Source organism: Mastigoproctus giganteus, chromosome 9 (genome assembly GCF_048544385.1).
Source record: "Mastigoproctus giganteus isolate SK-2022 chromosome 9, ASM4854438v1, whole genome shotgun sequence".
NCBI lineage: Eukaryota > Metazoa > Arthropoda > Arachnida > Uropygi > Thelyphonidae > Mastigoproctus > Mastigoproctus giganteus.
In genome coordinates, this window is record NC_143583.1 from 22,040,352 (window position 1) to 22,065,277 (window position 24,926).

The 24,926-nt window shown below is 39.2% G+C and overlaps 1 protein-coding gene across 1 annotated transcript in view; it reads right to left on the reverse strand.

The window, feature by feature from the left end:
• LOC150080085 (uncharacterized) overlaps positions 1-24,926 on the reverse strand; it is a 190,026-nt gene that overhangs the window by 30,575 nt on the left and 134,525 nt on the right. Inside the window, exon 11 of the mRNA XM_090381665.1 lies at positions 20,981-21,161. Within this exon, the coding sequence (XP_090237791.1) occupies positions 20,981-21,161 (181 nt within the window). The remainder of the gene's footprint in view (positions 1-20,980; positions 21,162-24,926) is intronic.

Here is a 24,926-nt window from a genome sequence, read left to right on the forward strand (position 1 = left end):
GCTACTAAAGATAACAGGTGAAATTTCGTTAAGCAACAGATAACTAATATACCAGTTTGTACAGGATATGAAAGCAGTAGGAAGAGAAATGACAAAAAGATAATTATTAATGATGTGGAAAAGAATAGTATTGCCCATACTATTTTAGCCAATAGTATTGGTTAAATATCAAATGAATCGATTAAAAAAATATATATATATTTTTGTCATATTTCTTTCTGTATTCTCCTAATGTACTAAATAAGTGATAAATTTAGACCACAGCTTACTCGGGTGGTTCTTGTCCTACATATCTGCAGCCAGTAGAATTAATAATTTTACTTTTAGACATTATTCTTCTTCTGTATTATCAATAATTAATTATTTATCTTTTGCTGTTTCTGTCTCTCCTGCTTTGGATAGCTGCACAAATTTACATAGTTATCTGTTGATATACGTGGTATTTCACTTAAGCTGAGTTCTTTCAGCTTAAGAAAAAAATAAGATGGAAGCTTGTTTAGAAGATCTTTATGCAAACACGATCAAAAGCCTTTGAGATGTCAAAAGCAACTGCTTGTGTTTCACCAAACTTTTCCATTGAATTTGTCCATAAATGGGTAACATAAGCCAGAATAACACCAATGGATCGACAATGATGGAATCCATACTGGCGATCGTTGATCAGATGGAAAGTTTAAGAGTTGGCGGTTAATTGATTTCTCTATTACTTTAGAAAGAGCAGAAGTAATTGGTCCTTGAGGTTGTCACAGACATTCGCTCAGACAGGCCAGACAAGCTGTACTTGCTACCTGGGAGTCTAAAACGCTGATGGAACTGATATTCGGGTGACACTCAAGTCAAGTGGACCCAATTTCGGCAAAGTCCGGACGGTCTGTGACAGCAAATCCTCTGCTTGCACCTTCACGATGGTGGGACTGTTAGTAATCCTGGGTATAACCTCCATGCACAAGTACATGGTGGGTGACCACCCAGGTGTGAACCAACATAAGCAGGGGTCTAGGTGTGGCACCCCTCTGTTACTAAGCAGTACTAGGTGGTAGATGAGTCCCATCAACCGCCGCACTTTGCTTATTGGAGGCTTCAAGTGGTGGAACCCATGTTTAATCTCTAGAGCTAAGTTCCGGTCAACCCTTCCCTATCTCTTCAACGATGCAGTATGATTGATGACTTTTGAGGTTATGATGAACATCGTGGCGAGATCCAGTATTCCTTACATTTCGAGGGTACAACTCTAAAACAGTGTTCGCAGGCCGGCTGCTAGTTAGTACACCGGACCAAACCTATTGGTAACTCTCTAGGAGGCTTCCGGATCAGCTAGTGTATAATCTTGCTACCTCTACTCTGCCAGATAGTGACTGGAGTGAGTCCGAGTAGTATGTATGCGGGGAGCATTGTCGAGGCCACGTTATGTCAAGGATCTGGGTATATTCTTACCATATGTACCCCATATCCAAAAATTTCATTACCTCGTACAGCATGTCCCACCCACTTTTCCTTACTATTGAATACACCATGAATTGTCAAACTTATAGCGCAAGCTTATCTGCGAAAAGATCTAAACCTCCCAAGCACTTCCTAATTCATTTCACAAATATACCTAGTCTCAATTCTAATCCCAACGATGTCCATTTCCACTTGTAGTCTGCCAAACCCCATGCACTTTTATTGACAGAATCTCAGTTATCAGTTGATTCAACTACTGCTCATCTCAGATGCCCAAATTATTCGCTGTATGATTCCTTTTGCCTCAAAGGTGGTACTTGTGCATATGTCCGTTTTGATATTTCCTGTCAGAGACTTGGCAATTTGGAATCTCCTCTCTTTGATCTTCTCTGGCTTAAAATCTCTCTACCTCACTGTGTAAAATTCATCTGTTGACTCTACCGTTCTCCCAACTCCACTAATCACTTGGTGCTCTTTGACTTCCTCTCTTTGCAACTTGACTTTCTCCAGTCCAACTTTCCTAACAGTGAGGTAATTTTCCTTGGCGATTTTAACATTCACAACTCCAGATGGCTTCTGTTTTATAGTCACACCGACCCAGCTGGTCGAGATGCTGAGGCTTTTGCAATTACTAATGACCTTCCACAGATTGTTCATTTACCTACAAGAATACCGGACAATCCTAATCATACAGCCAACACGCTTGATCTTTTTCTCACAAACAACCCTTCTAAGTACACGGTCAAAGTGAGAAGTCCTTTAGGCACTTCAGATCATAACTTGGTGATTGTCTCTTCTCCAATGGAACCTTTATCTCATGGCTATTCCCAACCTCGTGTTGTTTGGCATTACAATAATGCAAAATGGGATGACCAGCGAGATTTCTTTTCTTCTTTTCCTTGGTCGGATTACTGTTTCAAAACTTCTGATGTCAACGTTTGCTCAGATCGTGTCAGTGAAATTATTCTTGCAGGAATGGAATCCTTTATCCCACACTCCACTTTAAAATCTCATCCTTTATCTAAACCTTGGTTTTCCAATAAATGTGCTAAGGCTGTTCAAGAGAAGAATGTTGCATATCTTCATTGGCTTGTTTCTAATTCTTCAGTTTTATTTTCTGCCACACCAAAGCTCGCAACAATTGTAAAGCAGTTATTAATCAGTCCAAACTACAGTTTGAACAGGCTAAGAGTAGAAAACTTGCTTCTTGCCCTAATGGTAGCCGAGCATTCTGGTCCCTTGCCAAAGCTATTGGCCGCAACTTTTACCCATCTCTGCTCCCACCTTTGTCCAAACCAGATGGTTCTGTTGTCACTTCCGCCAAGGATAAAGCTGACCTGCTAGCATCCCATTTTGATTCCAACTGATGTATTAATAATCTTGGTAAAACACCTCCCACCATTCCCAACACGCTCCATTAAATGTTTCCTGTGGTCTTCCGTCAAAAGGATGTCAGAAGGATTTTGACGAATCTTGATGCTAAGAAAGCTCCAGGTCCCGATGGTATTTCTCCACTCTTTCTCAAAACCTGTTCTCCTGAATTTACTCCTATTCTTTGCCGACTTTTTTCACTTTCTAATTCCAAAGGCGTTTTTCCTTCTGCTTGGAAATTTGCTCATATCCAGCCAGTTCCTGAAAAGGGTGACAAATCCCTCCCATCCAATTATCGTCCCATTGCAATTACTTCTAAACTACCTAGAAACCTTCCGTCTGATCAACGATCGCCAGTATGGATTCCGTCAGTGTCGATCCACTGGTGATATTCTGGCTTATGTTACCCATTTATGGACTAATTCAATGGAAAGGTTCGGTGAAACACAAGTAGTTGCTCTTGACATCTCAAAGGGTTTTAGCATTAGCAGAGGCATATGATGCAAGAAAGCAAACTTATGCAGCATCAGACAAAAAAAAAAAAAAAAAAAAAACCCACTTCCACTTCACCCCTCCGTTCGTTCAAAATACCTGTCCAGCTGAGCCTTAAAATTATTTAGGCTATCAACTTCCATGACAAGGGATGGAAGTCTGTTCCACCAACCAACTACCTGCTGGCTAAAGGAAAATTTCTGCACGTCTATCCTACATCTGTCTTTCCTCAATTTGAATTTATGCCCTCTCAGGTGATTATTCTGAGCAAGAGGAAGAATCCCATCAGCATTCAGCATGCTCAAACCATTCACGGCATTATATACCTCTATAGATCACCTCGCCGGTGCCTAATCTCCAGACACTGTAATTTGCAAAACTTAAGCCTTTCTTCGTAAGAGTACCCCTTTGTTCCATTCACTAATCTTGTTGCCCTTCTCTGTACTCATTCCAGCAGCTCTACATCCTTCTTGAAATGAGGCCTCCAGACCTGTATAAAGTACTCAAGGTGTGGCCTGACCATTGCCTTATACAAGGGAATAATCACCTCCTTATCCCTGCTAGAAGAATTCCTGTATATCATTGACAAGACACCATGAGGTACTCTTGCAGCCAGTCTGCACTGTTCAGAGAACTTCATATCTGGCTGCACAATTACAACCAGGTCCTTTTCATTCTCTATCACTGTCAGTGTAGTACCACAGAGTTGATACGTTGCACTGGGGTTGCTGTTTCCCACATGTAATACTTTACATTTATCAATGATAAACTTCATTTGCCACCTCTCAGCCCATCTGCTCAACCTTTCCAGATCCTGTTGCAGCAGCATAGTGTCAGTAGTGCCTCTGACAACCCTGCCTACCTTTGTATCATCTGCATACTTGGACATTGTGTTAGGCAGCCATTATCAACCCACTGCAGGATGGAAGCCTCCTCAACAATTCATGCTGAGGCAAATGGACCATAATCTGCCACGCTGGTCCAGTGCGGGTTGACAGATCGACCGTATTCAGCAGTCAGGGGCTTGAACCCCAGTCTACTCAAAGAGTGTGTGCTACTGCACTCCCGCTCCTGCCCACTCAGCTACGGAGGCCTTAATGTCCAAGTCCTACGGAGGAGTTGGACATTAAGCTTCATATACCATCATCAATATCATTTATAAATACAGAAAACAATAATGGACCCATCACTCAACCCTGAGTGACTCCACTAATAACATTAGTCCACGATGAGCAGTGTCCATTGATTACCACTCTCTGTCTTCTCCCCCATTTTTGATAATGTTTGACATAAAGGTCTTCTAAACAAGCTTCCATCTTATGGTTTGCCAACTGTTTTTAGTAATTGGTTATCCAGTTTTCTCTCTGATTGCTCACTGAGGGTGATGGTAGATGGCTCTCTGTCTTCTGACTTCTCCACTAATGCCGGTGTCCCCCAAGGTTCAGTTCTTTCCCCCACTCTTTTCCTCTTGTATATTAATGACCTTCTTCCATTGATAGGAAATCTTATCCATAGTTTTGCTGATGATAGCACATTGCATTCCACTTTCCATTTTGAGAAAACTCGCCCTGCTCAATCAGCTTCAACTTCTCGAAAATCTGCTACCAATTTCTTAAATGCCGATCTTCAGGTAATTCTCCAGTGGGGCAAAGACAATCCTAGTTGATTTAAACTTCTAAAACTCAGTCTTGTCTTATATCTGGCAAAAAGGATTCTTCTGCCCCTATGCTTATCTTTAGTGACACTCCAATTTCTAGGCAAAATGATATATCTCTTTTGGGGATTATCCTTACTTATAATCTCTCTTGGCACAAGCATATTAGAAATATTGCTTCCTCTGCATCTAAAAAACTTGGTTTTCTCTTTCGCTCTTGGCGTTATTTTTCTTCCAAACAGCTGCTCCCTCTGTATAAATCGCAAATCCCTCCTGCCATGGAATATTGTTCCCACATCTGGGGTGGTGCCCCCAAAACCTCTCTCAGGCTTCTTGATTCCATTCAGAAGAGGGCAGTTAGGTTAATTAATGATTCAGCTCTAACAGTCTCTCTCCACTCGCTGTCTCATAGACGTACTGTTTCTGCTGCATGCTTCTTCTACAGATACTTCCATGGGCACTGTTCTTCTGAATTAGCTTCTATAATTCCCGCTCTCTCTTTCAAAACAGTCTGAACACGTGCCACCACCAGCCAACATCCATTTGCTGTCCAACTTTAAACTCACAGAACTAACTTTTCATCTTCCTCGTTTATTCATTCAACTGCCGTTTTCTGGAACAACCTTTCTTCATACGTATTTCCTGAAAATTACAGTCTACAGATGTTCAAGTCCAGTATCAACAAATATCTTCTTTCGTCTTCTCAACCTCCAACCCAAGCATGGTACTATAGGTTCTAATACCTCTCGTTTTTGGGGTTTACATAAAAAAAAAAAAAAATTTCAATGGGACAATAATTGGATGGGAAGGATTTGTCACCCTTTTTAGGAACTGGCTGAATATGAGCAAATTTCCAAGCAGAAGGAAAAACACCTTTGGAATAAGAAAGTGAAAAAATACGAACATATGCACAAGTACCACCATCGAGGCAAAAGGAATCATACAACGAATAATTTGGGCAACTGAGATGAGCAGTAGTTGAATCAACCGATTAACTGAGATTCTGTCAATAAAATACATGGGGTTTAGTGGACTGCAAGTGGAAATGGACATCGGTGAGATTAGAATTGAGACCACGTATATTTGTGAAATAAACTAGGAAGTGTTTGGGAGGTTTAGGTCTTTTCAATAGTAAGAAAAAGTGAGGGGGATAGGCTGTATGAAGTAATGAAATTTTTGGATATGGCATACACATGGTAAGAATATACCCAGATCCTTGACATAAAGGGCTTCGACAATGTTCCCCGCAAACACACTACTCGGGCTTCCTCCAGTCACTATCTGGCAGAGTAGAGGTAGCAAGATTATACACCAGCTGATCTGGAAGCTCCTGGAGAGTTACCAATAGGTTCAGTTCAGGGTACTAACTAGCGGCCAGTCTGCAAACACCGTTTTAGAGCTGTACTCTTGAAATGTAAGGAATGTTGGATCTCGCAACGATGTTCATCATGCTGCATGATGGAAGAGATGGGGAATGGTTGACCGGAACTTAGCTCTGGAGACTAAACATGGATTCCACCACTTCAAGCCTCCAATAAGCAAAGTGGCGGTATAGCACCAGTTGATGAGTCATCCACCACCTAAGAACTGCCCATACTTGGACCATTTCAAGAAGCTCAATGTCTTTTTTTTTGACGAGGTCTCCATACCTGAAAACAGAATTTCAAGTGAAATCTGATAATTGCCTTATACAGCAGGATTATGACTTATTTCTACAGGCTATTGTTTGATAAATCATTGACAGGACACCATGGGCTTTCCTGGCTAACTGTTTACATTGCACAGAGAACTTAATATCCCCCTGCATCATAATTCCCAGATCCCTTTGTTCCTCTGTTTTTAATTCAACCCCACCAAGTGCATTATTTTGGGGTTGGTATTCCCAACTGATGATCTTGCATTTTGATGCATAAAACATAGATGCCACTTTTCTGACCATCAGTGAAGCCTGTCCGTCATCTGGAAGTAGTGTTTAGCACTGATCATTGGACTTTCCTAATCTGTACATCATCTGCAAATGTTGACATCATATTCTTTATCCCTCGTTGTCCTTATCATTGATGTTTATGAATTTCATAAATGAAATTCAAAAACAACAGTGGTCCTAGAACCAATTCTTAGGGATCCCACTTTTCACACAAGACAAATCTGAAGAATACCCATTAATTACAATCCTCTGCATTCTGTCCTGCAGCCATCCTTCAATCCAAAGAAGAATCTGGCCAGTAATTCCAACGTGTTCCAGTTTATACAGTACTGCAATGAGGGACTGATCAAATGCCTTGCTAAAATCCAAATAAACTATGTCAAAATTGTTCCCAACATCCAGCTCATGAGTAACTGTCATCAAAATAAATTAACAGGTTAGTGAAACATGATATTCCCCTAAGAAAACCATGTTGCATGTATCTTTCAGAATGCCATTTCTAACTAAATGTCCATGGTTTGAATTCTTAATCACTGCCTCCAAGATTTTCCCTACCACTGAAGTCAGATAACCAGTCTGAAGTTACCGAGTTCACTCTTAGAACCACCTTTATGTACTGGTGATATGCTGGCACTTCTCCAATCCAAAGGAATCTCTCCTGAGTTTAATGATGCCTTCAAAATTAACTTCAATATAAATAATCTTCTGAAATTTCAAGATTCCTAATTTCATTCATAATAGAATAGATTTTATCAGTCCAAAGTGCCTTATTCACTTTTAGCTACAATGGTTCTCTTCCATCTTCTTTCAGTTATCATAAAGCCATTTAATTTCCAATTGGTATTATACAGGGTGTCTCAAAAATATTGGTACAAACATTTAGGGGAGGTAGGTAACATCTAAAGGAATATGAATCGCATAGGAACCCATAACCGGAAGCGTCATGAGGAAAGTAGTAGCAGAGACACAAGAAGCAGAAATGACACAAGACAGTAATTAGTGGCAAACATTTATTTCACATAATATTAACAATGGAGTACGAGATGAACACATTTCATGACGTTACAACAGATGCTCGAAGGTTCCACCATGAGATGCAATGCAGGCATGACACCGATGCAGCATGGATTGGCGGATACGGTCGAACACACCTGGAGTTTCTTTGACAGTAGCAGCAGCGCAGACGAGTCTCGCCACGAGATCCATTTCTGTCTCCACAGGTGATTCATACACGATAGATTTGAGGGGCCGCCCACAGAAAGAAATCAAGGCTCGATAAATCAGGTGAGCATGGGGGCCAGGCAACGGTCCACCACGGCCAATCCATCGACACCCAAACGGTCATGAACACACCTTCCATAATGGGCAGGCGCCCCGTCATGTTGAAACCAAATGTTACGTCTCACATTTGCTGGAACATCGTCAAGTAACCCTGATAGAACTTGTTCAAGAAAGATCCGATATTTAGCGGAGTTCATGCGGGATGGTAACAGGTATGGGTTGTCATGAGCCCACACACGAGCATTGTGCTGATTGAATAAGCCTTCCCAAGTGAAATAAGCCTCATCCATGACCAAAACATAGGCTGGAAAATTCAAGTCTTGAACACTTTCTTGGAGAAACCACTGTGCAAAAGCCACATGTGCAGGATGACCTTGGGGGAGCAGTAACTGAACCCTTTGGAGATGAAAGGTGTGTAAAGAATCGTCATGCCAGACACGCTGTACACTGCAACGAGACACTCCTAAGGCAGAGGCAATGGCACATGTGCTAGTAGCAGGATTATTCTGGACGGCATTCAACACACTTTCTTCCACAGCGGGAGTTCGCATCGAACGTGGTCTGTCCGCACTACTCCTGTTACCTCTAAACGATACATAATCACACATAATTTTGATGCACAAACAAACAGTGGTCCAGTACATGTCTGTCTGGGAAGCGTTCTCCATAAATTCGTTGAGCAGATCGTCCATTGCCCTCTGCTAATCCATACACTAGGTGCATGTCTGCCAGCTCACAGTTCATATATCGATGAATGCTCTTCGTGCGGCGACTACTGCTTGAATGAGTAAACCAAAAGATTTCCCTCTCCCGAACTGATGAACAGCACTGTGTACCGACTTACAGTGACATTTCCGGTTATGGGTTCTTATGCGATTCAATTCTTTTAGATGTTACCTACCTCCCCTAAACGTTTGTACCAATATTTTTGAGACACCCTGTATAAGGCTAAAAAGGCCTCGGACTCCAGTTTTCATGTTAAAGATAAAAATTACTATTTACTCCGGAGAAACAGAAACAAATAAGCTGTAGATAGAGCAGAGCAAAAACAAAACAAATTAAAACAGAAGCTTTCAAGTCTATGTGACTCTTCGTCAGCTATATATAAAAGTTATTATTTAAGTCAAACTAAATGCATTTAGTTTGACTTAAACATTATCATGTACACCTTTTGGCATCTCTCATATTGTGGGATTACCTTGTCTGCGATACCAGGATACCTGCCCACCCACCGATGAGGCCAACTAGCCTTGAAACGGTGCCATCTGGGTGGTGGTGGTGGCCACTGAGAATAAGTAACAATAGTCTTCTCTTTTAGTGAAGCGTTACTTATTCGAGGTAGTGCAATAAATGGCAATTCGTTGTGAAGGAGGTGTACAATATGGTATACAGATAAAACGATGCCCTTTTTACACTACTATCATAGTTTTTTCGTTTAAACATTATATACGGCATAATTACACCAATATTATATAGATAAATGTTATTACGAAAATAAAGAATGCCCAGTCATGGTCATGCGAGGCAAACAAAGTATGGAATGAGTGCAAGCAACAATCATTGGTTGGAGCTAGACATTTGTAGTTGTGACTGCAAAGTACGTATATGGGGTGTGTGCCAATGTTCATCACACTGGAGGATAACCACTTCCATAATAGGATGAATATGTGCTCCTTTATTGCGGTTAAAAGCACCGTGACAACCAGATATGTGGAATGATTCTAGCCACAATCATTGGTGGTAATTTTGCGAGTGGTTGATGACTTCGATGTGTTGGCGTGGGTGGCTAGACAAACTATACAAACATTTGAAGCAAATGGATGGGTGAAATGGGAATTTTTTTTTTTTTTTTTTGGCTGATGCTATATAAGCTTGCTTTCTGGCATCATATGCCTCCACTAATGCTTGGTGACTCCCTATTTAGGCAGATTCATGGCACAGATATGGGTGGCCCCATCACTCTGCCAATGCAAATATTGCCATGGAAGAGCTCGAGAGTAGTGCATTCTTAAACTTATCAGGTCCAATTACCGTGTTGCTACATCGATGATGTGTTTGTGATCATTCCCCGAGGCTGGGAAGACTGGCTTTTACGACACGTCAACTCTCTATCGCCCTTCATCCAGTTCACACATTTAAGAACAGCAGTTTACTGCAAACCAATGTGCACTGGCCAATTCACCATCTATAGATTGGCACAGGCACACAGCTTCTCAGTACTGTGCGCGCCTAGACCCATTCCAGTTTCGCGGATGAAAGACGAGATGAAATTATGAGGGTAAAAATTGATCAGTCCAAATGTGGCTACCCTACCTGTGCCCTAGACAAATGTGATCTGCAGGCCCGTGACCTTGTGGCACAACTAGGGTCTCCCACAATAATAACACGATCTCGACCACCTCAATCCCCTATTACTCTGCCGTATTGGAACGCCTCTCTAAAATCCTTCGCACCCACCAGATTAAATGTTTACAACTACCTGGCAAAAAACTGTGATCCTTCCTCTCGAAAAAGTAAAAACGTCAATACCCTCCCTGTTACGGAGTGGCTTGGTGTATCACATTTTCTGTCGTAGCTGTTACATTGGGGAATCTAGCAGAAGACTCCGAAACTGGACCTCAGAACATGAGGGAGCAATCTGATCTGCTGATTCGGAGCACTCTGTGGTCGCAGAGTGCTCCGAATTGGTCATCTCAACATGATCTTGATTTGACAACGAAGTCATCAACCACTCCCGAAATTACCAACAACAATTGTGGCTACAATCACTCCACATATTGTGTTGCCATAGTGCTTTTAACTGCAATAAAGGAACGTGTATTCATCCTATTATGGAGGTAGTTATCCTCCAGTGTGATGAACATTGATACACACTTTGCAGTCACAACTACAAACGTCTAGTTCCAACCAGTGATTGTTGCTTGCACTCGTGCCATGCTTTGTTTGCCTCGCATAACCATGACCAGGCATTCTTTGTTTTCACAATAACGTTTATATACTTTATTATTATTATTATTATTACTACTAATATCCATATGATGCAAGGAAGCCTGAGGCTTATGCTGCACCAGGAAAAAAAAAAAAGTTCCCGAGTAACCCAGAGAGAGAGAGAGAGAGAGAAAAGTAGAAGGGAATCACCAAGAAAGAGAAGAATGATGATATCCAGCTCAGGACCCTGGGTGTGCCAAGCTGGGTGTGTTAATCTGTAATTACTGGAGCACATATGCAGTACCTTGTGTCTGTCAATATTAAATTTCTGTATCTCACTTCTCAGCCCATATGCCTAATTTTTTCTAGATCTTATTAGTAGCGTACCCTGATTACTGTTACGAACCACCCTGCAAACCTTTGCATTATTTACCAACAGATGTGAGACATGCCTTCATCAATATCATTAATAAATATAGAAAATAATAAATGGGCCCAGAACTGAACCATAGGTAAATCCAAAATAACATTTGTCCAATCGGTGCTGTGCCCACAACTCTGCCTTCTCCCACTACAACCATCCCTCTTTATCTAAAGCAATAACTTGTCCTTAATGCTGCACTGCTCCAATTTATACGTAAGTCTTTTATGTGCAGCATTATCATAAGCTTTTCTGAACACTATGTCAAAATTATTTTGCATATCCAGTTCCTCTGTTATCGTGTCATAATATCCAGATTTCTTCTCCTTAACCAATCCATGTTCTAACTTCATTCCCATCTAGATAGTCATGGATTACTTCTACCAGTGACTCCATTATTTTCCCTGCAACAGAAGTCAGCTAACAGGTCTGTAATTACTCATGTCATTCTTTGATCCCCTTTTGTCAATTGGGGTTATGTTCTCACATCTCCAATCCATAAGAACTCTTCTGAATCCAAGGATGCTCTAATAATTCTTGATAAAGGTTGGTTTACCTCCTTTGCTGCCTCTCTTAATATAACTGGATAGATCCCATCCACCCCAGGTGCATTTTTTTACATTTAGTATCAACAATTTCTCTTCCTCTTCCCTCTATCTTATCAAAAAAAAAAGCATTTTGATCTCTGTTAGAATTTGATACACTTCTGCCATCCTCATCCCTATAATAAGTTCCTCATGTATGAAGGTAGCTGCAAAATACCCACTCAGTTTCTCGGCAACCTGAGCAGAATCATCAACACTTCAAACTATTCATATTTAACAAACCAATATGAAGGAATTTTTATCTGTGTGAAATTTTGGTACATGTAATTCAGGATGTAATTGAACACAGCATTTTAGGTATTCTTGTTATTGTTTTTTGCTTATTTCCTGAAGACAAATGTGAAATGAGACTCAACAGTTATCTAATGAAAATAATCCCAATTAATAAAAAAAAATAAAAAATAAATTATGAAAACTAAGGAATGCTATTTTAAAGAAATAAATCAGCATTCTCACTTTTTTTTTTTTTTTAAATCTACTTTCCTGCACAGGAGAAACAAAACTTGGGTTTATTTACAGAAAATGTATAATTCAAGCAATAAGAAAATAACTTGAAACACACACCAAATCAATAAACACTTACCATACCTTTCGCTCTAAAATTCTTTTACATTTTTGGGTAATGGAAATTGATATATTATATGGCAACTCCCATTACAACAAATGAATTAGTGATCTGTCCCACTGCATATACAGCTGACAAAGAGTCAGACTTGAAAGCTTCTGTTTTAATTTGTTTTTGTTTTAACTTATTAAAGGATTCTACCTACAGCTTATTTGTTTCTGTTTCTCTGGAGTAAACTGTAATTTTACCTTTGGTATTATATAGTTGTCTTTATCCGCATATCTAAAAATCTCATATGTGAATGCAGATGCAAACTTCACAATTTCTTCAGGAAATAATCAGTATCTTCCCCGCCCCCCCACAAAAAAGTCTCTTTTCTATCCATTATAATTCACGAGATAATTGCAAAACTATGACCGTGAAAAAAATATTGAACAGGTAAAGAATGGGGTACTATTTCAACACAAGTATTGTAATAGCTTGAAAAAACAATGCTTACTCCATATTTCTGTCTATAATGCCAAGGGAACATGTTATCACTCCTACGACTGTGAGAGATTGGGTTTAGGCTCTTTAGAAACGAGTACATTATCCATGAGTTGACCTAAAGCAATTAACATTGTTTTTGAACAAATAACCTCACCCAGTAAGTTAATCTATTATTCATTAAATCTCAAAAAGGCACTGTTATAACTGGTTTCAGAACTATTTGGTTCCATTATCAGACAACAAGCAACCACAATTAGCAACCTTGCACCAAGCAGCAAATAAATATATCGAATCGAAATGCACACCACTTGTTCTTGATTCATACGTGCTTCTTTGAGGCCAGTCACATCTAACGTAATGGTATGGGATAGAATGATTGTTCCATATACATAGGAAACAAAGTTTTGTGAACCCTCCTTGCAGCATGACAGAGAAAGCAATTGGAATGATGGTTTTAAGCTTCAGTAGAAATGCAAGAGAACAGCTTTCAAACTATGCTTTGAGGAGTCAAGGAGAGGCAGTATTCAGATGCAACGTGACAGAGTAGATCATTTACTTTAAAGAATTTTGCAAAAAACTTGGGTTCTTTTCTGATAGTGAGATGGTGACATTCTTCTTAACCAAGTGTTTCTGTTTTAGTCTCAATAGCATTAGTAGAGGCATATAATGCAAGAAAGCAAGCTTATGCAGCATCAGCCAAACCACCCCCCCCTCCCACTTCACCCCTCCATTCATTCCAAATGCCTTTCCAGCTCAGCCTTAAATTTGTTTAGGCTATCAACTTCCACAACAAAAGATAAATTTTCTGTTTATACTCCCGGACGACCACACGGTCAGAGAAGTTCACAAAATAGAGAGAATACAAGAAACAGCACCGTATTCAGCAGTCACTGGCTTGAACTGGGTTTATTCAAGGCATGTACTTATGCACTTGCATGCCTGACCACTCGGCTACGGCAGCCTGATGGAAGTCTGTTCCACCAATCAACCACTTGCTGGCTAAAGGCAAATTTCCGCATATCTATTCTACAACTGTTTTTCCTCGATTTTAATCTGAGCAAGAGGAAGAATCCCATCACCATTCAGCTTGCTCAACCCATTCAAGGTTTTATACACTTCAATCAGATCATTTTGCAGGTGCCTACTTTCCAGGTGCTGCAATTTGCAGAATTTAAGCCTTTCTTGGTAAGAGCACCCCTTTGTTCCCCTCACCAATCTTGATGCCCTTCTTTGTACTCATTCTAGCAACTCTACATCCTAAAATGAGGCCTCCAGACCTGTACACAGTACTCTAGGTATGACCTGACCACTGCCTTGTACAATGAGATAATCACCTCCTTGTCCCTGCTAGCAAAATTCCTATATATCATTGACAAGACTCCATGACCTGCATTGCTCAGTGAACTTCATATCTGACTGCACAACTACCCCTGGGTCTTTTCCACTTTCTACTTCTCCAAGTGTAGTACGACACAGTTGGTATATTTCGCTTGGGTTATTTCTACCCATATGCAGTACTTCGCATTTGTCAATGTTAAACTTCAGTTGCCACTTCTCAGCCCATTTGCCCGACTTACCTAGATCCAGTTGGAGTTGGGCTAGATACTCTTGGACTTGGTCTCAATGTGAGAAGTTTGATTTTACCTTTGGAGAGGACTAAATACCTAATGAGGCCATTCTACTCATTTCGGATAAACAGCTCCAGTTTCAATGTCTCTTGTTTTGGGTATTACTTAGTATCTGCTGAAGTTCTCAGGTCTCTTCCAATTGCACCTTCACTGCATTCCATTTCATCTTCTAAATCGTCTGGTCCATGCCATAAAGGTACTGGAATTGGCATTGCTATCAGGAGGGATTAATCACTGAATCTGGGTTTGGATAGACAATCTTGTGCTCATTCTTCACTGAGACTCCAGTTACATTCACATTACAAAAGTAACATTTGTCATAGTGGTTTTTTGGTTCTCTTCACAGCACATATATGTAAAACGGTATCAACCTTTACCTTTTACTCAAACAGTCATGTAATCCATTTGAACACTTGTACAAAAAACATATGGTGCCCAAACATTCTGGTGATCGCAAGGACATGTAGTGTACAGTGTTTCATGTCGAGTGGCACCAGGGGTCCCCCCAAATCCGCATAGTAACTCTGTGATGAATACATGACTCTGTAAATGCCACAGTGTGGGTTCGTGAGTGCTTCTGTAAGGTCAATGTTGGGTTGTGTTGGTCTGTCGTTCATACGGCCTCTTAGCATAGTGGCCTGTGGGACACCACCAGCCCATAGTTACTGTTCTTCACCAAGGAGAGGCGGACCAGATCAGTAAGAAGAAATAAAAGCTCTGGGCGGGGTAAAACCTGGCATTGCCTAAGCTTACCAGGAAGAGCAAAAAAAAAGGGAAGGGAAGGAAAGGAGTGCAAAGGAGATAGTATAGGTGGTGGCTGAAAGAGGGAGGAGACAGGAGGGTAGTAGCTGAGGTGTTGCCTGCCTGAATGAAAAAGGTGTGACAATAGGGCCCCTGAGGGAGAAGGCCAATCCTCACGGGGGGGGGGGGGGGGGGATTGAAAAGATGTGCTGGTATCAGCTACCAGGCAACAAGTTGGGAGTGCTGGGATAGTACAGAATCCACCTACAGTGGAGAGAGAAAGGACATAAGGAAAAGGATCCCTATGGTTGTAGGTTTCCTCTCTAGATGAAGTGATCCCACACTGATCTGGACCAGTCAAACAGTCAGTGTCAGCATCCCGTGCCATAGGGTCTGCAGGGATAGTCCAGAAGGGACCTTTGACCATCAGTCTTGTCTGATGGGAGCTGAGAGAAACATGCAATTTGTTCCATTCATACTTTTTACAATTTTCCTATTTTATTATTTTTATAAACCTTTTGTGCTTTTATCTATTTTATACTTTTTCCATTTCTTTTAATATATATATATCCCCCTTTCCCTCTTTTTTTATTATTATCAAACATCCTTCACCCTCACTCACGCCAGGGGTGGTACGTAATATAAACTTAAAAAAAGTCTTTATAAACAAAAACTCATCATTTAAGTAACTTATATTCTTAGTAACTGTCAGAACTGCAGACAACCTCACTACTGAATTATATTGACTCATATAGAAACAGTGAATACAGCATGTAGAGAGAATGGAGAACGGACGTTATCTGAAAGATATACTAAACTACAAACGCAGGGGAAGGAGAGATAGAGGCAGACCCCTGCAAAGATGGAGAGAGACCATAAGGGCCACTAGACCTAACACTGGACAGGAAGAAGATATTCTTAATAATAGAAGTAAAAAATGAAATAAGTAATAGGATATATTAACCACCGTATTTCCCCATGTAAAAGATGCACCTCAATTTTGTGGCCCAAAATTTAAAAAAAAAAAAAAAAAAAGTATTACACAAAGTTATTGAACTCAAGTTTTATTCATCATAAAATTCATACAACTCCTCATCACTGTCAAAACTTCCATCCATTAGCTTGCCCTCATCTGTGTCTGATGACGAATTACTGTCTTCATATATTGCCTCGTCCTCAGTTCCATCTATGGCACCATCATTGGCTGGTGCAGCATAAGCCATAGGCTTTCTTGCACCATATGGCCGTTACTAATACTAATACTAATCTGAAATGCCACACTTCTTAAATGACTTGACAACAATCTCAATCTTGATATTATCCCAGGATCTTTTCACCCAGGTACAAACTTCTCCTGTAGTTGGTTTCTTCACTCTTCCTGCTGGTGTCAAATTGTCTCCAGAAGACTTCATCCATTGATTCCATTCGTCTCTCATGGCAGCTCTGAAGGGTTTGTTAATGCTGACATCAAGTGGTTGGAGCTGGGATGTCAAGCCTCCAGGTATGATAGCAAGTTTTGTTTTTTGCTCTGCAGCAATCTTCTTTGTGTTTTTTGTTATGTGTGCCCTGAACTGATCAAGCACCAATAGGGCAGGTTTGCATAAGAGCCCACCTGGTCTCCTGCTCCAAACTTTCTCAAACCAGATCTTCATCCCATCCTGATCCATCCAACCCTTGTCATGAACGTGGACAATCACTCCTCGAGAAATGCCTTCTTTTGGCATTGTTGTGCATTTGAAAATCAGCATAGGAGGCAGCTTGGTTCCCTCGGCACAACAAGCTAGAACAACTGTATAATGGCTCTTTTCATGTCCACTTGTCTTCACAGTTACGGTTTTCACCCCCTTCTTATCAACAGTTCTGTTACTTGGGACATCAAACTGAAGGGGGACTTCGTACATATTTGCAATCTGTCCCAACTCAAACTGATGTGTCTTCCGACATTGAATGACAAAATGATGAAATTCAAGGACCTTCTGCTCATAGCTTTCAGGCATCTTTTGGGAAAGTCTGGTGCGTGTACGCATGGTTAGTCCATTCCGTTTCATGAACCTGAAGCACCAATTGTGTCCTCCTTTGAAATCAGTAACTTCTTTGTCATCAGCAATTCTTCTTGCCTCATGCTGAGCCATCTTTGTGGACACAGGAATTCCAATTGCCCTTTGCTCTTCAATCCATATCTTCAATTCCCTCTCTAAATCAGGCTATTTTGCTGACTTGCCTCTCATGGCCTTCTTCTGCCGTGGCGTTTTCAGTAGGGTTTCTTCTTCTTCCTGTAGCCAGTGTTCGATTGTTTTCTCAGTCGGAGGAGGACCAAACTTACGTTCAGCAGCACGATTTCCATTCACTTTTGCAAACTGGATCACTTTTAACTTGAATTCAGAACTGTACGAAAATCTTTTCTGAGCAAGTCCCAGAAGGGCAGAACGTGGCAAAACGTAACCTAATATACCGGTAACAAGTGTGAAACAATGAGCGCAAAGACAACAAGCGCGAAAAAGCAGGAAATTCAAGTAAAAAAAATGTACAACCACTGTATAAGACGCACCCAGTTTTCAGACCCCAAATTTTTCGAAAAACGGTGCATCTTATAAATGGGGAAATACGGTAAATATACAAGCATAACTTATGTGTCATGCAGCTTACTATATCTATACAGCTGCATGCAACCCTGGTGGCAATCCATCAGTCCCATAGTCAATTCAAAGGTAAGTCAAGTCACGTAAAGGCTCCAAGCAGCTGTCCATATAGGGGAAAGGAGCAGTGCCATGCATTTCTGTCAGTATGGTGGAGATCACTCATGGTGCTATTTCATATAGATTTTCTATTGCTAATTATCAGGGGATTCTTGAGTTGGCTGCATGCATTTAGAAAGCTCTAGAGTTTACTCTGTTTGTGGTCTCAGCAAGTATTTGTGACTGGTATTTGTTTGGATTGCATGTTACTGGGAAGTCCTGATTTGGAACACTTCCTGTGAATATTGTGCTAAGGCTTAGGGCTTAGTGTAGCTGGTAAATTTTCTAAATATCTGTTGTGATTTAGTTAGAAAGAGCCACACACAATAGAATTTGTGGGGGGTGACTTGACACTTTAAAGGCATGCTGATGAATGCATTTCAGTAATTCACCGGACCTTACCCCAAACAATTTATTTTTATTTAATCAAATAATTTAATTATGAAATAACAAAGATATAGAAATATTAAAACAATTACAGAAATATGGATGTATAATCAATAATAATTTGTTTGTAGTAGTGAACTACTACAGTAGTGTAAAAGGCATCAATTTAATTGTCTCATATTGTGACTACCTTCACAACAGTGAGTTACCATGATATTGCAATACCTTGAATAAGTAATGCTTCACCAATGGAGAAGACTATTGTTACTTATTCTTGGAGAATACCACAACCCAAATGGCACTGTTTAAACTTATTGGCCTATCCTCGGTATACCCCCGTGTTGCAATCATGCCAACCCACCAAGGATAGGCCAATAAACCTTGAAATGGTGGCATTGGCAGTGGTATCTTCTGAGAATAAGCAACAATAGTCTTCTCCATTGGTGAAGCATTACTCATTTGAGGTAGTGCAATACCATGGTAACTCATTGTGAAGCTAGTCACAATATAAGATGCAATTAAATTGATGCCTTTTACACTACTGTTGTAGTTCACTACTACGAACAAAATATTGTGTATATACACTGGCAGTTCTGTAGTGAATTTCAAATTCGTAGTTTATTACACCTTGTGCGTTCCATTTTCTAATAAATGATAATTATATTCATGTAGGCTGTCCCTCAACATGAATTACTGAGGAGGCTCCATTCTGCAGTGGATTGAAATGGCTGCAGTTTACCCCCCCCCCCAAGTGTACCTTGCATTTAGCAGCATTAAAACATAGCTGCCACTTCTCTCACCATCTTTGAAGCCTGTTCAGGTCATACTGAAGGAGTGCTGCTTGACACTGATCATTAACTACTCTATGAATCTTTACGTCATATGCAAATTTTAACATCATGCTTTCTATCCCTTCGTCCATGTCTTTATGAAAATGAGAAGTGACCTTGGTCCAAGAACCAATTGTTGAGAGGCCTCCCACTCCTGATGTTACACCAATCTGAAGAACATCATTAATCACAACCTGTCCTGCAGCCACCCTGCAATCCATCTTAGTACTTCCAACCTGTTCAAGCTTGTACAGTAACTTCTCATAAGGAACTGAGTCAAATTCTTTCCTAAAATCCAAATAATGTCAAAATTATTTCCTAAATCCGGCTGACTGAATACGAGTGGTAATACAAGTAGTATAATCAGCCTCATTCACAAAAACTAAAAAAAGAAAAAAAAAAAACCAGGTATATGCTAGAGGAAAATCGAAAACAGGTTTGAAATCAGCATCAAAATGTATTTTTATTATGAAATATGTTAAAAATTTATGTTATTACTGGACATTGATCAGATAAACTCCAGATGTCAGTTAAAAAAAGAAACCAATAAGCAGAAATATTTTGCTTTTAATTTGTTATATTATTCTAGCAAATTTGCAAAAAAAGATAATACAGGCATGTGATGCCTCTACTTCACTAATCAAGTGTTTTTTGGAAAGAAACAGGCAAAGAATAGTTTAAAATGAGGAACTTCATAAAATGTTACTCTTCTTCCTGACATTACTGTTGTATAATAATATCAAAAAACAATGCTGGAAACAACAGCAAACTTTCCATTTAAAAATAATTAATGATGGAGACTGAAAACAATGAAAACACTAACACAATCCTAATACATATTTAAATTTACAAGTTTTGCTGTTTTGTGTGTATAAAGTACATCAAAATCAGCATAAACATTTTATATTCAAGTGTGCCAGTTAACAGGTTAACTACAAATAAAATTTTATTTTGTGTCATTTCCTTTCCCTTGAAAATGGTGAGTGACAATTTTTTCAGGATAAGGTTTAAATTTAACAGATTCAAATTTACTAGGATCACATATATATTTCTCTTTCTCTTTAAAGGGTAAAAAAAAAAAAATATATTGTTTTGCTGTGCATTGCAATTGTTCACAGTAGTAATTGATGAAAGGAAAATTTGAAGTTCACCTTGCTGGTCTCAGTTGGCCTTACTGTTGTCAGGAATATAGTCCGATCACTCCCCTCCCCCTTCAGTCTCCAGGAATGAACAACAATTTTTGTTAGCAAGTTTCCTGGAAGACAGCTTTTTTTTTTTTTTTTTTTTTTTTTTCTCTCTTTTACATAATTTCTGATTATAACACTCCACTCTTATTATATTAAGATAAATCCCACTGAAAGTGTTTTAAAAATTGAATGATTAAAATATTAAAAATTAACTGCTGGTAGTAGCAGTTAACTTTATTACCAAAACAGCCTAGAACTCAAGAATGCCTTATTTTACCATTCTACTAAAAATGTACCTGTTACATTACTGTTAGCTGTACCTTCATCAGTATGATGTGATGAGTTAAAAGTCCAATTGTCCTCCATACTGTTAGCTGTACCTTCATCAGTATGATCTGATGGGTTAAAAGTCCAATTGTCCTCCATACCATATATTTTGGTCACCTGAGGTTTAGAAAAAGGATCTTTATGGTTTCTCTAGAATTCAAACAGAAATTCAAATTAGATTGTTTAGCAAGAAATTTGCTTATTTTGCTAATTTATCACGAGAGATATTAAATAGTAATGAATAGTACTGAAAATGTATGGGAGGGGGGGCATTAAACTTAACAAACTGATTGAGCTTTAAGCACAAAAGTCATTATAAATCACAATTCCAAAATTGAAACCATATTTGATGTGTTGGATAATGCATGATTTGCTTTCTTAAATGAGGTGTAACCAAAGGTTATAGACAAGTGCAATGGTAGTTCGGTGCTATGTTTCTGACAGGAGTGGTACAGAAATAATGATATCTCACCAACAACCGTATTTACCACTAACCACAATTTGTGTTGGGTTTTTGAACAGCTAAAATCCAATGGATCAAAGCTTGTAGCCTCATGTATTTGGAAGAAACTTGCATATTTCATCCTACAAAATAGACAGACTATAATTCAAGCAGTGATAAAAATCAATACTATATATGTCTAAGTCTTCTCAGCACTAAATAAAAAGCTTTATTAAAACCTACTCTCATTACTGATGAGATCCAAACTTGAAACTTCTGATGAAAATCGGCCTTTGACAAAAACTTGAAGTAATGAATTATTGGAATAATGAGAACTCAGAACCAGGGGACAGAACCATACAGTCTTCTACACTGTACCACTGGATCCAGCTTTCAATTAGTTTTAATTGGCATTAGCAGAGGCATATGATGCAAGAAATCAAGCAAAAAAAAAAAAAAAAAAAAAAAATCAAACACTCCCATTTCATCCATCCATTCACTCCAAAAGCCCGTCTAGTTCTGCCTTGAATTTATTTAAACTGTCAACTTCCACAATGACAAATGGAAGTTTGTCATTGTGGAAGCAATCAACCACCAGTTGGCTAAAGGCAAATTTCTGCACATTTATTCCACAACTCTTTCCTCAATTTGAATTTTTGCCCCCTCGGGTGCATAATCTGAGCAAGAGGAAGAATCCCATCAGCATTGAGCTTCCTCAAACCGTTCAAGGTCTCATACACGTCAATCAGATCACCTCACAGGTGCCTAGTCTCCAGATGTTGAAATTTGCAGAACTGAAGTCTTTCTAAATTTTAAATAAGCCTTTTTAAATTTCTAATTTCTTTTTAATTAAAACTGATAAGATTCAACATGGAATCCAGAAATTCCCCCAGTTATTAAATAATAGTTCAATTGTGTGGGAATGACTGTAATACTTACTACACAAAACAAAATTCACTTGATAATAATTAACCCAGTTTCGTTAATATTATTCATATTTCACATTATTTCATTATAAACAGCCAATCAATGTCATCAATATCTCATTCTGAACATTCTAATTTGAGTAATTCCATTATTTCATATCCAGCTTCACAGTCAACTAATTCTGTCTTATTTAACTAATTTATATTCTTCTCCAAATAAATTTGTTTACTGGCTTCCTACAGCTCCTTGCACTGCACTGCACCCGGGCGGCAACATTTAAGGGGAGCCTGAAAACCTGAAACTTACATACACATATGAAGAAAATTTTAAAGGGAGGTGCCATATTTCAATTGGTACCCGGGCACCATAAACCCTAGGAATGCCCCTGACCATGCACAGGCTGCTGTTTATCACTACAATATCACTTGCATATAATAATTATTCAATTTTCACCCTTCCCAAACTAAACTCTGTCACTAATTTACATTCTTTTATTAATGATCCATGAAAATTATAAAAAGAAGTGGTGAAAAGGTATCCATGCCTCACTCTAAGTTTAACCTTTTCTGGCTATTTTCCAATAATTCCTTCAATTCTAACAATAGATTTGCCATTTTTACACTAACTTTTCATTCCTCTCCCACCGATTATCCTTCATATGAGAGTTAATAAACTGCTATGCCGTATATGTTGAGGTAAAAATTATCAGGAATATAAAGTAATGTAAATTAATTTAAATATGGACATTTACTAAGCAGTATTTCTTCATGTATTAAGAATCTGCTGATAAAGGAACCACAAGGGGACAGTGATCACAGTGTACTGAAGTAAGATTTACTTAAAGATGTAACTACCATTGGGGTAAGGGGAAGGATTTTTGTTTTCGTAAAGGTGACTACCATGGTCTCAGAGTTTAAATCCTATACAGTGGGATCAACTGATAATGTTACCAACAGCAAATTTAAATGGGAAGCATTCAAGGAATTAATCTTAGAAGCTACTAAGCTTTTCATACCAACTAAGAAATACTGTTCAAGGTTTAGGCCAAAATGGATGTAAGATGACCTAACAAGACTCGTGGCTGGGAAAAAAAATTCATGGGATGCATATAAATTATCAGGAGACACAGATGCCTTTGGTAGAAATAATATCGTCTGTATAAAAATCACAAAGGACATTAGGCAAGCAAAGCAAGATTGTGAGAAATCTTTCACAAACAATGCAAAGAAAAACAGTAAAGACTTCTTTAATTATGTAAACTCTAGAAGGAAGGGGATGGACCAAATTGGTCCACTTGACATAGATGGTTCGACTGTTGATGAACCATCAACAATTCAGTTTGTCAGCTACCTGCTGAGGAAGCTGACAAACTGAATGAGTCTTCTGCATCTACATTTTAACTTTTCAGATATTGACTGGAACTTGTGGATTGGTCACTCGCACACTAGCAAGACTTTTTTGGATTTATTGGATGACTGTTTTCTACAGCAGCATGTTCAAGAGGCAACCAGAGGGAGTAATACTCTTGATCTGATTATCAGCAGTGATCACAATGTACTGATATGGGAATTACTTAAAGATGTAACTACCATCAAGACTAAAGGGAAGGGCTTTTACTTTCTTAAAGGTGACTACATGGGTCTCTAACAGGTTTTAAATTCTGTAAAGTGGGATCAATTGATGATGTTACCAATATTGAATTCTAAATGGAAAGCCTTCGGGGACTTAATCTTGGAGGCTACTAGGCTTTTCATTCCAACTAAGAAATACTGTTCAAGGTTCAGACCTAAATGGATGTCAGACGAATTAATGAGGCTCGTCGCAGAGAATAAAAATGTATGAGATGCACATAAATTAGTCATCTAGACAAGACTGCAGTAATAGTTAAGACAGCACGGGTTTGTTAAATGGAGGTCTTGTCTGACCAATCTGATTGGTTACTATGATGTGGTCACAAAGGAACTGGATGTTAAAAATAATTTTGATATCATATACTTAGATTTCAGGAAAGCTTTTTATACTGTTGCACATGGAAGACTGCTGTACAAATTGGAGAGGTATGGTATTAAGGGTAAGTTGCTACAATGGATAAAAGGATGGTTGAATGGGAGACTACAGAGAGTGGTAATCAATGGACACTGCTCTTCATAGACAAATGTTATTATCTGAATCTGGAGTTCCTCAGATTCAGTGCTAGGCCCAATGTTGTTTTGTGTATTCATCAATGATATTGATGAAGGTATATCAGGATTAATGTCCAAGTTGCAGATGATACAAAGGTTGGAAGGGTTGTTAAGGAGAGTAAACACATTATGCTACTCCAACTGGATCTAGACAAGTTGGGCAAATTGGCTGAGAAGTGGCAACTGAAGTTTAACATTGACAAATGCAAACTACTGCATATGGTTAGCAATAACCCAAGAGAAATGTACCAACTGTGTGGTACTATACTCAGGAAAGTGGAAAGTGAAAAAGACCTAGGGGTAATTGTGCAGTCAAATATGAGGTTTGCTGAGCAGTGCAGAAGGGTTGCCAGGGCAGGTCAT